This window comes from Pangasianodon hypophthalmus, chromosome 20 (assembly GCF_027358585.1).
Source record: "Pangasianodon hypophthalmus isolate fPanHyp1 chromosome 20, fPanHyp1.pri, whole genome shotgun sequence".
NCBI lineage: Eukaryota > Metazoa > Chordata > Actinopteri > Siluriformes > Pangasiidae > Pangasianodon > Pangasianodon hypophthalmus.
Window position 1 is genome coordinate 19,288,027 of NC_069729.1, and position 18,070 is coordinate 19,306,096.

At 37.2% G+C, this 18,070-nt stretch overlaps 1 protein-coding gene across 2 annotated transcripts; it reads right to left on the reverse strand.

Moving 5' to 3' along the window:
* Positions 1–2,165: 2,165 nt before the first annotated feature.
* cldn19 (claudin 19) lies at positions 2,166–15,549 on the reverse strand. Of its 2 annotated transcripts, none has more exons than XM_026932782.3 (5): positions 14,851–15,549; positions 8,915–9,079; positions 7,945–8,029; positions 7,017–7,163; positions 2,166–3,238 (listed from the first exon to the last, which is right to left on the reverse strand). In XM_026932782.3, the coding sequence occupies exons 1-5, from the start codon at positions 15,071–15,073 to the stop codon at positions 3,190–3,192; spliced, it is 669 nt and encodes a 222-aa protein (XP_026788583.1). In that variant the 5' UTR covers positions 15,074–15,549; the 3' UTR covers positions 2,166–3,189. The 2 variants fall into 2 exon arrangements, with proteins under 2 accessions (XP_026788583.1, XP_026788584.1); XM_026932783.3 differs by having other exon boundaries at positions 2,166–3,626.
* Between the last annotated feature and the right edge of the window lie 2,521 nt (positions 15,550–18,070).

Consider the following 18,070-nt stretch of genomic DNA (forward strand, 5'->3'; position numbering starts at 1 on the left):
TGCATTATAAACAATGATACCAACTTAATGTCTTCTTCCTAAATAATTATAACAATGTGTGTAAGGCCATGAATGCATTATAACATGTCATTATAAATGCCTTATGATCTTCATACAAAGTGTTGTTATTTTTTCACCACCAGGGTGCACCGCTTGAATACTTATCAAGATCGAGACTCCAACAAATGACCCCGTTTACGTCAAAAACCTTGTACAAATAATATGTATTTTGTTTCTATGAAATAAATTGCAGTTCTGATTGGTCAGAAGGTGTTGATTCATTTTCTCTAACAGCAGCTCTGACAGCAGTGCAGCTGCAACCTACAGGTTTATATTAATGCACTCGTTCCGATATGTTATTGTTTCTATAGTAACAACTTACACAGGGACTTAAAGCAGATTTTAAAATGTGTGAAGTTTAGTTCACATTTATGGAAGGAGTCTCCAGTGTCAGTGCTTTAAATTTTCACGGAAAGAGAGAGAAAAAGAGAGGTTGCTGAAGGAATGACAGGTTATATCTGTTATAACTTAAGTGATAACAGGAACTAACTTGTTTTTCATGGCTGTTCCACAACATTAAATGTAGCTATAAATGGATAAAAAGTAAGACATATTGTTGTTGTTTAATGAATAAAATATAGCAGTCATTGGCAAATTGCTGTAGCTGTTATAGGAAAATAATCAACGTCTATGTGTTTACAGTAACTCTGCTTCATCACACTACCTCAGTGTTGATTATTTTCCTGTAACATCATGACACAAAGTGTTTTTGTTTTTTTTTTACCTTACTTAACACTTATTATAAGCACAAGTTATGTATCATTAGCATGCACATGTTACTTATTGGTCTTGATCTTGGAGATATGAGAGTATTCATAATTTAGCTCAGGTTTGATCTGTTCTGTTGACATTTAACCAGCAAGTAATTTTAGGAAAGTTAATTTTTGGCCGCTTTTTAAAGGGAAAATGGGTCACTGATGACAGATAACACTATAATCTGATGTTTTTGCAGTTCTCTAAATTCACCTGGGAGTTGTAGTGACTCCTGATTGGGACATTCAGCTTAATTAAATAAAGTAAATATTGACTTTCAGGCTGAGATTAATACCTGGTAGTGTCGGACAAGATAAAGAGGAATGACACAACTGTAGTAAGCTAATTTAATAAACCAATTTTTTAATCCTTATCTGTTGTCTTGTCCTTCTTTTTTATTGCTTTAATGTTTAACATTTCAACATGATGTTCCTTACCTAACCTGAGGGCTAAAAGTAAAGAGCTCTGCTTTAGAAGCATTGATACATTTATATTTGGCATTTTTATCGAATGCAATCCAAAAATAGCTAAGTAGAAGATTTTCCATAAGGGCCCAATCCTGGCTTTGTGGCAGGTCTGGGATTTAAACGTACAACCTTTTAGTAACTAACACAAAAATGTAACTACAGAGTTATTACTGACTCCTGCATTAAACACCCCATCCTGTTTTTCTCTCGACGCAGCCTCCAGCGTTAACTGCCAGCTCACCATGAACAATCCGATTAATGACTTTGATTTCTCGCCAAGTCCACGCAGGAAGAAATGTCATTTTAGTTTTTCCTGTAATTTGTGAAGGGCATTATGGGGTTCACACGATCACAGCACTCATGAGGAAACATTAAGAGACGATAAAACTGAACAGAGGAAACGATTCAGGTGTAAAGATTGACGTAGAATGAAGACCAGGTGTTAAGACGATGCAAAAAAAGAGCCACAAAGGCCTTAGCTGCAAGGCAATAATAATAATAATAATAATAATAATAATAATAATGCACATGTGGCTATGATTGTATTTGTATAATAATAATTGTTATTATTATTGTGCAAAATACTATTATATTATCTTAAAAAATAGATTGAAAACATTTTTAAAGATTTTTAAATATCTATAATATTTTATTTATTAGGTAAATAAAATAAAGCTCTTAAAACTTTTGCATGCTGCAGGTTCAAAAGCTTATAATCTATATGACTAAAAGTAGATTTATTGATTTATTTATTATTTTTACTAAAAGAAATCTGAGGTACCAATCCTTTTACCATAAGGATTAAATTAGTCCAATGTTATACTTGATTTTTTTTTTTTTATTTATAAATTATACCTAGATAATAAAAAAAGCACCACAGTTCCATTCACTTTGTATGTTTTTTTTATTTCATTTCAAAAACAGAAATAAACAGAAGACACTTTATTTGAGATGATACATATTTCAATATTAGGAGACATATCCAGAACAAAAGGGTTTGTGATTACAAGCGAACAAACAGCCATCACACGAATGACCGCTAAAGAAAGCAGACGAGTGCCTCTCAGTGTGAGCTGAACTGAACTCCCGAGTGAGTCAGGAATCTGAAATTCATCTCCACAAATCATTTGTGCACTAAGTGTTTAAAAAGAGAGAGCAAAAAAAAAAAAAAAAAATCTAACGCAACAGCAGAAAGCGTCTGTTCTATGTGTGTGGGTCTTATTTTACTGAAACTGCAAATACCAAATGCAGCATTGTGTTTCTTTACAATAATACAATAAAACGCCATTACTGTGAGGACTAGGCCTCGGAAATGAAGGATATTCCGTGAATGAGCAGGAAAATCATTTCTGTATTGTTCAGATTAGAAAAAAAAGTCAAATGTAAGTGAAAGCTTGGTTATGAATTTAAACGGTCTTACGCTACACAACAACAGTGAATATCTTGCATAACTGATCAAATGCATCATTAACGTACCCTGAATCAAGTCTCATGAAAGATACAACTGAGGTCTAATATTACAAAAAAAAAACCTTTTTTTCTTTTTAGTTTCACAATCTCTACGTTTGGCTCACTCCATGTTGAATTTTTTAATTTTCAGTGGCATGTAAAGCAATACTAGGCCTGTACAGTACAATATCATGTCATATTTTTTATTTTTATTTTATTTTTATATTTAAGAATGCATTCAGAAGCATGTACAAGATGGCAAACAGTACAGATATTTATAACAGTAGTACGTCATTTCTGTTTTTTTTGTTAACATTAACATGACCATTTCTTTTTTTTTATCTTTTTAAGTTACGATCTTTAATCATAACTTATTTTACTTATTTATTACCAAGAGAGTGTCTTGTCAGTTGCCAAAATCTAACCCAGCGTGAGACCAACGGAGTCGCCCTCTCCCAAACTACAAGAACTGCTCCCCTTTGTCTGGTGGAGAACTTTTAACATTTGCTCTGCAATTTAAAAGAAAAAGACATGTTTAAGTTTGCAGTTAAAACTAAAAATTCATACTTGTTGCGTGTGTTAGAGAGAATAATGCGTACACGTTTATGACGAAGATTTAGGGACGTAGGATAAAACACACACATGCGCATACACAGACACACACACACACACACACACACACACAAAAGGCTTCCACCCACATTTTCTCTTCATCGGGTTCTGACTTAAAGAACGAAGACGTGACACAGCGTATAGCAGAGAGACAAAGATCCGAATTTGAAATCTAGGTAGAAGTAGAGGAGGGACAGAAACAGAGAGCGGAGCTTGAACGGTCCTCGAGTAAAGGCAGGGAGGATTGGTCAGTCAGGGAAACTAGTCTCACTCAATAACTCAGCCCTGAATTATGGAAGAGAAGAAGACAGCCAGAGAAGAACAGCATTAGAGGACGATTCAACCAGCTCTTAAACTCAGGTTAATGTGTTAACGCACGCTGAGGTTCTGTAGCCAACATGGAAAGGTTAGTAAAGATATTAAAGCATTGCTTAGTCTGAAACTCTGACATCATGTACATTCCCTGAGGGGTTTTATTTCTTAAGGTTTTACAGGAAGTGCAGTGAGAGGGTCTTTTCAGTGTTTGCTAGATGACGATGATGTAAAAAGGGGTTTGGATAGTGTTGGATACATGACAACTTATTCATCTTGTGTGGGATGTATTATATAGAGAATGGAGAAGATTTGGGAAAAGTTTCTCTATACAGTTGAGTGCAAAAGTTTGCATCCCCTATGGACAAAGTGAAAAATACTATGTACACTATATGACCAAAAGTTTGTGGACACCTGACCATCACACTCATATGTGGTTCTTCCCCAAACTGTTACCACGAATGTTAGAAGCACACAATTGTATAGAGTGTCTTTGTATGCTGTAGAATTACAATTTCCCTTCACTGGAATTAACCTGCTCCAGCATGACAGTGCTTCTGTGTACAAAGCGAGCTCCATGAAGACATGGTGTGTGAAGGTTGGAGTGGAAGAACTCGAGTGTCCTGCACAGAGCCCTGACCTCAACCCCACTGAACACCTTTGGGATGAACTGGAACTCCGACTGAACCCCAGACCTCCTCGACATCCCAACATCAGCGCCTGATCTCACTAATGCTCTTGTAGCTGAATGAACACAAATCCCCACAGCCACACTCCAACATCTAGTGGAAAGCTTCCCAGAAGAGTGGAGCTTATTATAACAGCAAAGAGGGAATAAATCTGGAATGGGATTTTCAACAAGCACATATGGGTGTGATGGTCAAGTGTCCACATACTTTTGGCCATATAGTGCACTTATACCAACAAGACATTCAGGCTCTGATTTATTCAAATCCAAAATAACAAGCACTGATTCGTGCATGCAAGGGTAAATTGTGCATATAAAGAAGTGCAGTGATTTAGAAAGAATAAATGTGCAAATGATGTCACACTATTATTTTCCATAAATCCCCTGAAAATCCATGACTTCTTGTAGATTAGGAGTTTTTTGCTTGTACGATTTGTTCTTTATAGCTGCAGCTAGCAAAGTCTGGAGTCTGGGATGGTCTCAGCAAAACTACAAATGTTTTGGGGTCTTTTTCAAATAATTTTCTATATTTAATTTTTTTCTTCTTATGTTTAAGAATGCAGGATTCACCTACGTTTTTTCAATTTAATTTTTTTTTAAATTCAATTAAATCTTTTGTTTATATATAAACTGTCCCTTATTAACCCAGAAACAACAGGGGATGCAAACTTTTTTTTTTTTGACAAAGTATCAGTCAAATTTCATGACTGAGTGTGGTAAAGTCATTTTTGTATTTTTAAAAAATGTCATACATTTCAGTTGGCTTGCCTAAATTTGACTTTGGGTTTATTAGTACAAATACTGGAGTAAATTTTTATTATTTTTCGTTAGATGAAAGTGTAAATGTCTCATTGAGCTCTCTATACATTAGGTAATGACAAACAAATCTGCATTTTGGAGACAAGCATTCAGCATTCCACTCTCTACCACTTCTTCATTAGTTTGATGGATTTTCCATCAATTGAAACATCTGGTTGAAAAAACATAGTGGACTGGAAATAGTGGTAACACTTTCGATGAATACAGAATTCATAAAGCATTATAAATGCATTTAAATTGTATTATACTGCATACATAAAACCTGTGATGAAACTGTATGAATGCTCTTAAGTAGCTATAGTAATATCCATAACCATGAATATACAACTTAATAATATCAGTTGGCATAATGCATTATAATATCTGTGTACTAATGATGTAATGCACTATAACACAAGCAAATGAAAGTTAAGATGAATTATAAAACCTATGGTTTCTGAAATTGTACTTATCTCCAGTATATACCACATAATAGATTAGTACACCAGGTAATGACAGGTTAATGAACCAGACTTTATGAAGTCATATACACATGCTTTATGAAGTGTAGTGCGTGCAACTATATACTTATGAGTGTTTATACAGCCTTATGCCATGCAGTACATTGCAGAAATATTATGTATTCGATAAAATATGTTATAATGCATTATGAATACGTATAGGAAGTGTTACCAAAATAGCCAATAAGTAGTTTTGGTTGTAAATATATATATTTTTTTCCAAGTCAAGTTTTCTATTCTATAAAGGTGCATTGAAGCCATAAATAACAGCTGTAACACTTTCTATGAAAGCTACATGTATAATGAACTATGAACACATTCATAACATGCATAGGGCATTATGAGAAAATATAATGGTGAGAATGTGCAATAAGCACTACGTGTAATGCATTCCTCAAAGACTTTTAAAAAATAATGCAACAAAACAAACTGTATATTGATTCCTAATGCGTTCCGAATGCATTATAACATGTTATGAAGTCATTATACATATGGCCTTCATAGAAAGTGTTACTGTGTTTTCATAAGCAATTATAACAAAGTGTATATTGCCTTATCAATGCATTATGAAATGTTTTGAATATATAATTCATTGCAAGTGTTATAACATCCTTTAATGTCTTCATAAGTAGACAGTGGAATGCTTATAACGTCTGGTCTCCTCAGCGGAGTGTGAGTTTAGTCGTGATGATTTGAGGAAATGCCGAGCTGGCAAACAGAGCTCCAACCATGCAGCCCAAGGCCAGGCAAGAAAGAAAAAAACTCTAAACACTATCTTTCTCCTTATATATCCAGAGTTCTCTCTGTTTTTGACTTGTTCTTCACCTAATCACAAGTTCTGACTCATCATTTACAGTGAATAAATCCTGAGCCCAGATTACACCACTGTTCTACATGGGGATGAAAACTCAACCATCAGAGCAAATATGGAGAATTTGAACAATTTCTTTTCACCTTAGGGAGCTGCTTTACAAAACTCCAGATTATTTCAAATTACTTTTTGAGTTTCTTTACATGTTTTCTCAAAAAGTGAGTGCCACTGTTTGAAAAGTTTTTCCAAGGAATGGGAGCCATAATCGATCTCTACCTTCTTTTGGCAAACACAACCCCAAAAATGACTACAAACTGTTTTATATGAAAAGGTCCTATAGCAGCTTGTGTACACTGCATATATGTATAGTGTGAAAGCAGAAGGTGTGTGTCTAAAGCATAATCTAAGAGGAATAAACTATTCCAGATACAGAGGTGTAATCATGGTAAAGGGGAGGAGCTCTGTCTCTTTCGCCCGCCGCTCTTTACATTTTTACACTTTTTTTCACGCGTTAATGTGGTTGTAGCTGTGTCTTTTAGACGTACTCCCTGGCAGTAGAGGGTTGTGATTGCCGGTAGTACTGCTGCCCGCCTCGGGCCTCGTTAGCGCAGGAGCAGCACAGGAAGGAGCCGCCCAGGATCGTCAAGCAGGCCGCCGCCCATCCAACAAACAGGGCGGAGCCAAATTCATATCTGAAACAAAGAAAGAGGGGTTTGTGTTACATTCATAACATTTAAAGGAAAATTGTGTTAAGCTATGTCCTTACATACTTAACGTAAGCTACGCACTTTGTAACATTGACATTGTGGATTTATTTAAATCACGGAAAACTTAAAAGCCAGACAAGTAGTAATAGGTTAATCATCTGTGCCACTGAATTCTGAATTCTGATTGGTCAGAAGGTGTTGATTAATCACAAGTTCATATTAATGCGCTCATTCTAATACGTTATCGATTCTATATTAACAGCTCATTCACAGGGACTTGTATGGTGGATGCTCCACATAAACAGATTAAAAAACCTGTGTTAGCATTGACATGGTGAAGTTTTCTGTATGTAACATTTATGGAAGGAGTCTCCAGTTTCAGCACTTGGAACAGTCAGAGGTAAAGCTGTAACTTTAAGCTTTTAGGAAAGAGGAGCTTACACTTTGCGGTTTCTCTGTAAAATGACAAAATGTGTTTGTGTTTTTTGTCTTATTAACTCAAGAAAAAAGAAAAAAGAGAAAAAGAGAGGATGTGAGAATTGTAATCATTAGAAAATTGCTGTGGGATAAGAGGAATAAAACACTTGGGGATGTGCTGTTAATGAAAAATAATCAGTTTCGGGGCGGTAACACTAACTCTGCTTCATCACACTACCTTGTTTGTGATTATTTTCCTAAAATAGCACTCCCTGGTTATTTGGGTTCTTTGCCCAGCTATAAATTGTGGATGCAAATTTTAGGAAATAAATGCATATTAATTTCTTACCTGGCATTATGAGGTGTGTTTGGATCGAAAAAGTGAACGGAGACTTGCGTTGCGTACCAGGATACAGACACCAGCGTACACAAACCTAACCAAAACAGAGAAATTAGAGCGTGTTTGCTATGAATGTTCAGAAATTCCCCTGGACCCCCTACTTCCTGTTTACTTGTTTATCTGTCTGCCAAGGTCATAAACATACTGGACCCAAATCCTGATAAACAGCAATCTAAGGACTTGTTTACTACCACGACCGTTTTCCTGATTCACATGGGAAAGTTAGTTACACTTTCAACAGCTGTAGGGTTGTTATTAGTATTATTTGTGTATTTGCTCAATAAAAAAAATCACATATAGAGGGATTATTACCTACTTCAGTTTTTCAGTAACACTTCGTACCTACAGTGGACCATCATAACCCATTTGTAAGCATTGCATTAATCTTTTATAAAGATTTATGTAAGGCTTATGTCAAAACCTGTGAGATGATTATAGATGATTGTAAAGTATATTGCTTTGTCTTCGCACTTATTTATGAAGCTCATATTTCAGCTATATGACTGATTTTAATGCTCTCAAACTAAAGTGGTAGTATTTTTATAGTCCTGTGGGATAGTGGTGCATCAATAACACTGTTATGAAGCACGATGTATATCTTTTTGTAACTGTGTCAAAGTGTCATGATTGTGCTTTTTGTGAAAACAAACACAAATTGCAAATTATTATTATTATTATTATTATTATTATTGTTGTTACTACAACTACTACTACAAATATCTAATTATTTAATCTGTTAATCTGTAATAATGATCAGGAATTATTATTCCCCAACATTGCTTCATAAAAGATTTATACTACGTGTATGAATGTGTTATTAAGGCCTTACGTACGTACCCTTCAAATAATGTGTTACCAGTATTTGCTTGATAAGGCTCTGTGTATGTGTATGTGTGTGTGTATGTGTGTGTGTGTGTACCTGCGAGTAGGAAGAGGCCTCCTCCCGCCACAGCGATCTTGCCCTTGGTGGCAGGGTTGTTGTCGCCCACTCTGGTGCACTTCATGCCAACCACACTCACTATAATGCCAATGAAGCCCATCAGCACAGATATGACCATCAGAGCTCGGCACGTCTGAATGTGGACTGGAAACAGCATGAAAAGAATGAAAAGATTAATTAAATTTTAAAAAATAAATGAAACAGTAGGATTAGGAGACTTGCTAAAGATTCAGAATGTTCATAACGAGCACAGAAAGAGTGTAAATAAATGCTGTGTATAAGGACATGGATAAACATATGTTAAGAAAATATATTTCTATCAATACATATCACTAATGTAATGTCCTGAGGGGCGGGGAAACAAGTGGACAAGGGGGCGGGGCTTAAACAGCTAGTTGCAGCTCTACAAAGTCATGATTTATATTTATATAAAGTGAGAAGTACAAACCGAAGGTGAGAGTAATAGTCGCAATGGATCAGATGAGAAATCTGTGTAAGAAGTTAGATTTTTAAAAGTGTTAAAGATTTTATAATTATGGTTTCATTTACGTATAATTACTTTTGAGCATCACTATCTTTAGCATTCCTAAAGATAATAGTAAGAAAGCTTCTTACTACTGATCTATGTGACATGAAACCAAAATGCAAATCTCTTACAAAAAATCTACTTTTTATACAAACAGGTGACAAATGAAAGGAAAACCCAGTGGCTCTGTTATACTCTTGGGGTCATTTATTTTTTCATATGAATCCAAAGTTCTACTGACTGATCATCTTTAGCCTATGATGACACATTTCTATTGCGATGGGCGTGGTCTCTTTCAGGACGACTCCACCCCCATCCACAGGGCAAGAAGTAGTGGCTCAACACCTTACTTAAACACTATTTATATATCAAACTTTGCTACATGTATACATTTTTAGTAAAGATGTGCACAAATTGCCATAGTCCAAAAAATACTAAAAATTACCACCACGTTTCCAAAAGTTTCACTGATTTTCTTCACACTCGTGTGCGTAAGTTGATAAATCCCAAAGTACTATGTACATTCACTGCAGAGCTGATTTACATTTAGTCCAACCTACACAACTCCATAAAGGGCAAAGATCTCAGAGAGCTGAAAAAGACAAAATGGCGTCCAAGTGATGAAAGAGCGCCTCCTAAATATGGTATGTGCTAAATCTTCCAGTAATGCAGCTTAGCCATTGCAGTGCTTCGGCTACCACAGACACACAATAACGCTTCCTCCTTCTATAGGGCGCCATTACTTTTGTCCTAATGAAATGGCTAGTCTTACTTGTCTTCATTGAAAGTGTTCATTAAATTGGTGTGTCTAATTGAAATAAATAACTGGTTTAAACTTGAGAGGCTGTATAAAATCACCATGTATGCGATTTGGAGCCGATCGATAATATGTTAATTTACACAAACTCACGAAGGAACATAGGATACAAACATTTTTCCGTATAACTGGATTTTCATAAATATGAACATTTCCTGAGTAAATGCTAGAATAGTTGTGTGAACAGTTTACTAATACATGTGTTCATATTCAGCTTGATAAATTCCCATTGCTCTTGTGTGTGTAAAAATTTGCAGTACTTAATGTTTGATAAAATAACATTAGTAAAGCTGTGGGTGAAAAGCTGTGTGTGCTGCAGTATGGAGTGTTTTTGTTTTTACGGAAAAATATATATTTAGGTACAAATTTGCTCTCTAGATGTAAATTTTTAGCAAGTAAATTCTTTGTATGTATAAAAGTTTGTTTTCTGTAATATAAAATATATATATGATCATTTTCCATTTGAAATCAGCATCAAGCCTGCATTAACCTCTGGACATCTCTCAAGGTTATACTTCATGCTCGTGTTATGTTTTTTGACTGGATGAAATTCTCTCTGAAATTCCACACCAAGCCCACACGGCTTTCCAGCGCATACAGAACGCCGTAGGAGGGCCTTCGTTACATGTTTCACACTGCCAGGATTAGCGTGGTGTTTTCCACAAAGGAGAATTGTTCACTCATCTGTTGCTCGTTGTGTATGAGGCTCATGCTTCTAACATGCAAGTCCAGCTTCTAACAATGGCTTCTTAATGCCTCAGGATCATCCTACGGAGTCTAGCATGATCTCGAGCTTTCCTAACTGACCTTTAGTCAATAAAATGGTAGCATATTGAATGAAATAAACACATGAAATGAAGCAATAAAACACATTTCAAAGAGAGAGAGCGAGAGAGAGAGAGAGAGAGCGAGAGAGAGCGAGACATCATGTAACTTTTTTGAAGTCTGATTTACACACAGACACTTAGCCTGACTTTGAAGCCAGATTTTAGCAAGAGAAAGTGATTTTTATTTTGCCTGCTTTCATCCTTCGTCGTGATTTGTGTGGAAGCAGGGTGGTTTGACCCAGCAGGGTGTTGCTTTGATCCCCGAGCTCCTGTTTGAATGGAAGTAGTTAGAGTCGAGCCGAGCAGAGGGGAGGAGGTTGCCTCCCACCATCCCGTGCCCGGTGCCAAGCTTGGCAGTGCCTGGCACAAACAAAGAAAAGGCCAGCAAGTGTGCACTTTGTCAGAGTGCATACTCCAAGAAGCTGCGTGTGTGTTTTAGGCTTTGTCTATTGTTCAGCGGCTCGTGGGCCACTTTTGTACGTCATATCTGATGCATATGGCGATGCATTTCTTGGAAAATAAGACCTTTTTTATGCCAGACATGTTTATATCAGAATTCCAAAGACGGACTCATGTGTATATTTTGTATATTGAAATTACTTCATGTATTATTAAATGCTTAGTTGAGGGCTGATAGAAGGATCTTTTTGTGTACTACCGATGGGCTTCATTTATCAAACTGGACAAAAACAAATCTACATTTACATAAATTTACATAAATTTACAGTTACTACTCTGAATCTCTGAAGTCATAACTGTATAACTGTCATCGTATAACTGTAGATGAGTCACTGCGATTTTATATATGGATTACTCTGTCAAGTTTAAGTTGATTATTTATTTCAATCACACAGCAATTTAATGAACATTTCAAAGAAAACAATCCAGAAGTTATCCATAAATTAATACAAATTATTCTAGCCATTCATTTAGGACCTAAGTTATTTATGTAATGTAAATTTTTCTCGTTTTCAGCTCTTTATGAGCTTTTATGGCATTTTGCTGCTGTTACTAATTGTAAATCAGCAGGGATGTCAACTCGTTTATTAATTTACGACTGATTGGCGTTTCAAATATAATTACGCCAGCTTATAATGATCTAATTATCAGTTAGCAGACCATTTTATTTTACTCCCAAGAAAGATTTCTGGTACTGTGAAAGCATCTTTACATAACGTTTATAGGCTTTCCTCCAATGCTGCTACCATATTTTTAGTTAACACTAACATTTTCTTAATGTTATTTCTTTTTGTCTAACCAGAAATGTTCTCTAATAACATTGTAAAGCAAACTGTTATTACAGAAGAACATTATTTCTGTAAAATTACAGTCAAAGCATTCTAATAACCTGCCAAATACTTACTAAACGTTCTGATAACATAACATTGAGAAGCCAAATGTAGTTATTTGGTACAGACAATCCACTGAACTCTTCCACTTCCTGTTTAGTTGTTTATCTGTTAGCAAACACCAAAGTATTAATGGGACCCAAAATTCTGACAAACCACAAGCAAATGTAGACTTGTGATACTTCTGTTAGTGAACCAAGGAATTACATTAACAAGTGTAGAAATTGGTATGTATATGATATGAGTTTAACCACTTTAAAGTAGAAATATAGACACTAAGAGCATATAGACATTAGCACTAAGAGAATATAGACAAATAAAACCCAGTGTCCTGCGGGTTCCAAGCACCTTTTGCGCTGATTTGCAAAATATTGGACCCCGCAGGTCGCTTGGCCTTTTATAAATAAAACAAAAATTTCTTGAACTTCTTGAATTTGAATTTGAATTACATTTCATGAATTTCCCCTGTGGGGGATCAATAAAGGAACATCTTATCTCATATACTTTTCAAAGTTCATGATGATAGCGCAATGCCAAGATTTTGAAATGCTGAGAGTGATAAATAAATAAATAAATAAATAAATAAATAAGGGAAAATTAGAAAATTATATCCAAATATTCTATTCACATTCCAGGGTTTCATTTAGTCTTTCTTTATAAAACTGCGTGGCATGGCTGTATGTGCGTGTGTGTGCGTGTGTGTTTCTAGTCCCATACAGTGCCGGTTGTCCGGAGGTCAGATGACTCCGTGCATAATAACAATTATTCAAGAAAGGATGCCAGAAGCCCGAGCGAGAGGGCAAACAATGCAGTGCTGTAGGAGGCCAAGGCTGTCTGTATATACATAAGCCAGAACATTGCAGTTACTATCCATCCAGATGACCTAAGACTAGAGCAACAATGGCACTAGCGAGGGAGGGGACAGTGGAATCAGATGGTCCCATCACCCTTTGTGGGTTCCAACATGAGTTGTACAGTATTCTGGGGTTCACATTGTATACCGAGCTCCTATTGAGCAGATGGGCCATGTACTGTTCTTACTGTTATAATTTTCTGTTTATTTAGCTAATTCCTGTCTAGTATAGTTTCTAGAAGTACTCAAGAAGTAAAATTGATGGCACAAATGATGAATTATGCCAATGAGCTGTGCAACTTTCCTAACTTTCTTATAATATTTGGTTTAGCTGGTGTTCATTATATTTCTGGAATTCCAAGAAAATTCCATAATGAAAAGAAACGATTAACTTTAACGATTAACCTGCGATGATCTCCAAGTGTCTTTAAACAGCCTGGGCATGTGGTTTCCTCTGTCCCCAACCGCAAAGCCAGGACCTAAGCCCAGAGCACACGGCCTCTTACTCAAAAGAGGGACTAAATCAGTTACAGTCAGATCCAGAATTATTGGCACTCTTGTAAAGATGGGTAAAAGGTTATGATTGATGGAGTAAATGGTAGATTACGCCAATGGGCTGTGGGACTTTCCTAGTCATTTGGCCACTTAGCTGGCGCAGATTGTTGTTTTTTTGTATTCCAGGAAGAACAATCAGGCCTGTAAAGGAACATTTCGCAAACCCAGCATTGATGGCAATACCATTTAAAAAATAAATAAATAAAAGGCAGTCAGTGAGTGTATAAAGTCAGTGTCATTTATATAAAGTCAGTGTCATTGTCATCATTAATAAACCTCCTTCTCTGAGCTTGGTTTACAGTTTTGGATAATAATTGCAGTATGGATAGCAACTGCATTATAATATAAGCGTAAGATATACGCTGATTAGCACAGTAATGAAGAAACAATGCTAGTGCATTGTGTGGAGAAGAGCATTTAGCATTCTGGACATATCTGTAGTGTTTGCCTCAACACTGGCCTTTTCTTCTCAAAACAACCATCATTCATGGAATCAGGACAATAAGCTACTTCTGTTACAGTGATGTGCAGAAACAGTAATTTAATAATACACTAAATAAATAAACATTTTGCATCTGTGTAATGAAGTGAATAATAAAACACTGAGTGACATACATGTTTCAAAGTATATAAAACTAAATTAAATCAGGTCATTGAATGCTACTCAACACTATATTCATGACATTGATTGTGGCTTTAAAAGTTTATTAGCTTAATAGGTGTGTAATTGTAATCTACATTATTTCAGGAGTTCATAACCGCCTCAGTGAGTTACATAAGGCGTGAATCCATATGTCTGTCTAACGAGCAGCACTGCTTACATTCTCAATTTGTGTTAGTGGTCTTGTGAGTAATAACTCTCCTGAACTATTTCAATCCTCCTCTCAAGAATATACCAAGTAAAAGTTATACGCAAACTCACAAAAGCTGGACTAAGCAAAGCTGAAGATTCAGCGAAAGAAGTTCTCATCAGCACCATCATACTTACTGTCGAGGGACAGCAGCGATTCGAAGATCTTGCACTGCACTTGCCCTGTACTCTGGGATGCGCAGGACATCCACAGGCCCTCGTACAGCCCCACTGCCATGATGATGGCGTCTCCTGCGTACGAAGACTGCTTCCACTGGGGCAGCACCGTGGTCGAGATGATCCCGATCCAGCCGCCCAGAGCCAAGAAGTAGCCCAGGAGCTGAAATCCCGAATTCGCCATCCTTATGCTTTGTCCTTCTTTTTTGGACTGTCTCTCGTTTTCGCTTTGGTTCTAGTAATTAAAATCAGAATACTGTTCTAGAAAAAGAACACAAAGAACTTTCCCATAAAGACGTTTGCTTTGAGCAAAGCCCTCACGTTTCCTTGCACGGCGGAAACGAGTAGCAATCAGGGTTCTTCAGAAGACAAACAAAAGGAAATGGTTTCTTCCGCTTGCCAAATTTCTGGTCACTTGGTGCGTCCTCTTATCGCTCACATTCACTTCAGTAAATGGCACCTGGAGCTCTGTGCTTTCCTTACTTGCAGCTTAATCAGCAGAACCAGCAGAAACACTCCAACAAGCCTACGAGGTGTGCGCTGGCCAGGATTTACCATCAGGCTCAGGCTGAGAGCTGCTTTACACACTGCATAGCTGCTCTTGTCACACTCCAGTACTGGTGCTCGGGAGGCTGAGCAGCAGTAATAGGAGGGAAAAAAACACCCACAGAAGCAATACTTCAGACACAAAAGCAGCTCTGACAGGCTGAATGCAAAAAAGGGGGCGGAGGGTCAGGCCTTAAAGTTTGCCCCAATTGGTCGATCCATTTAAGAGGCGCCCACTGAAAAGAATGCAAGGCAAAGTTCAGCTCATTAAACCTTAATGTCACTAGCAAAGTTTCAAATTTTACATATAATCCTAACTTTCCTGCAGGTTCTCAGAAGAACACAGATCCCCGAGTCAAGGTGTAATCATCGTATAGTCAGTTGTTCCTTTTTGTTTTTGCATCTGCTGAAGTTTGGGAAGAAGCATGCCTGTCCTGGAAACCCCAGAACAGAACGGCGTGCGTAAATCAGCCCGTTAAACAGCGCGCTCATGAAAAGAAGACAAAACCTCCTGCTCTCACTGGAGATTTAAGAGCCTGGCCTATGACAGCTCTACAGAGCTCCATGGGAACCTCGCTCGAGTTAATCCTCAAGACAGAGTGAGTGGGTCATCAAAGTAAGGAAAGATGGCGCCATGTGGGTTAGTCACACATGAGCTGGAAGATATTGATCGAGTGTGTCTTCAATAGTAAATCCGAAACCAAAAGTTTCATTCCATCCCCTGGCGATGGTGCAGCTTTATAAACAAAGTTATGTTGCTTGAAGGAAAACATATTTACAGATGATTGCATTCAGCTGCAAGCTTTTTCCATGTTTTCACGCCCATAACGTACACTGCAGAATCCCAAAGTCGACAAAGAGCCAGCGGTCGTGTTTGTCCAGTGCCCCCTCTGGGACTGATGCTTTCATAGACAAATAAGTTAATTATCTAGATAGCAAGCCTTCTTTTTTTTCCCAAGTGAGGCCACAAAATTGCTCTCATCCACCCAACCAATCCCAAAACCGCCCACTCCACCCCATTTTCCTTCCACCACATGATTACCCTGAGCTCACTGTTTACACTAGAGCGGATCTGTGCAGTTCGGACTGACCCTTCTCCAAACACGTCTTCACCCATGGTCTGTCTGAACGGATTAAAATACCTCGCAGCAAAACTCCACAAAGTCACTGTGGCTGCACTGATAGAACTCAAGCTCAGGGATGGATGAGTGCAGGAACAACTGTTTATAGCTGCTGTAGCATAAGTGAAAACAGGAGCTAAATTGGTTCACAGATCTTCAACACATGAACACGAAATGCTGTTATAAGCTAATGAATATAAAATTGTACCAAACTGATGCCAAATTGCTGTGATATTGTTGAAATAAAAACGTGCTGTTATAGGAAAATAATTAACTTCGGCATGGTGACAGTAACCCCGCTTCATCCCGGGCCACATCACACCACCCCGTCGTTGATTATTTTCCTGTAACAACACAACCCATCATGTTTTATTCCTTAAATAATACAATCTCACATTGCAAAATAAATAAATAAGTCACTGATTAATAAAATAAATGTATGAGGTCACCACAACCCTCTTAGGCTCCTCTTTAAAGGATTGCTGTCACGGAATATTTCACAAACATCAGCAGCAGATATTGGGGTTATATATATGATTCCTTAATGACCTAGGGGTTCTCAATTTTTTTGTACTACCACTAGCATTCCCAGTTAAATAAAGTCTTCTAAATCTGCGGGTTAGGAGATACTTTTAGACAAGAGTTTTTTGGGTTATTTTTTGGTCCTTTCTTTCTTTTTTCCATTAAACCCTTTGCTAACTCTGCTCTTTGGTAGTACAGTATATACAGTATATCAGACTCAGAGTAATAAACACCAGTTTCAGATTTAGATTTAGATTTAGAGAAGCTCCTTGTAATTGGGACACAGCGGTGGATTATAATTGAAGCCCCCTCCTCCCGTTCCAAACTCCAGAAGCTTAGGAGTTTGCTAGGAAACTTTGACCATTGAATGAAAAGGCCATCTGGTCAAGTTCACTGCTGGCTAATTAGAAACACTGAAAAGCTTTTATTCCCACTCCTGTAGACCGCATACTTGATGCAGAGTAGAAGAAAATGTTACATGAAGCTGAAAGGAAAGAGTATTTTAGAGTTTAGTTTGAAAATCAAAGCGCAAAAGAACTTCTGTCCATTATGTAAGGCACATTTTATAACTGGCTATATCTGTTGTATGGCTTGTAAAAAGGATCACAATGCTTCAGAAAAGTGAAAAATAATAGAGAGGTGGATGAAAGAGAGTGGGCCGTTAGGCTTGAGGGAGAAGCTAGCGCTCATACGTTTTCTCGAGGCGTATCACACACCCTACAGGAGGTCTTTCTAAACAGGAAACTGGTTAATGAGGTTGATAACGTGAGCACATTAGTGCCTTATCAGATTTCTGGTTGTTATGGATATGGTGGCTTGATTGCTGTTTTGCTGTACTGGAGTCCAGAGCTCTGACTCACGTATACAGCTGGGTTTTTAACGGGTGTTTTTTCTCCCTTGAGGACAGGCGACTGAGTCACAGACCCGAGGGCTTTGGACACCAAAATGTTTTATTTGTTTAACAGATGGCAAAAATGCACATAATCTAGTGT

Bases quoted from the DNA above. Each gene is read 5' to 3' on its own strand.
- cldn19 (XM_026932782.3), bottom strand. From the start codon at position 15,073: ATGGCGAATTCGGGATTTCAGCTCCTGGGCTACTTCTTGGCTCTGGGC. The intron at 9,080-14,850 runs GTAAGTATGATG...TGCTGTTTCCAG, and splicing joins ATCGCTGCTGTCCCTCGACA to TCCACATTCAGACGTGCCGA. The intron at 3,239-7,016 runs GTACGTCTAAAA...TTTAAATTGCAG, and splicing joins CAACCCTCTACTGCCAGGGA to AGCAAATGTTAAAAGTTCTC.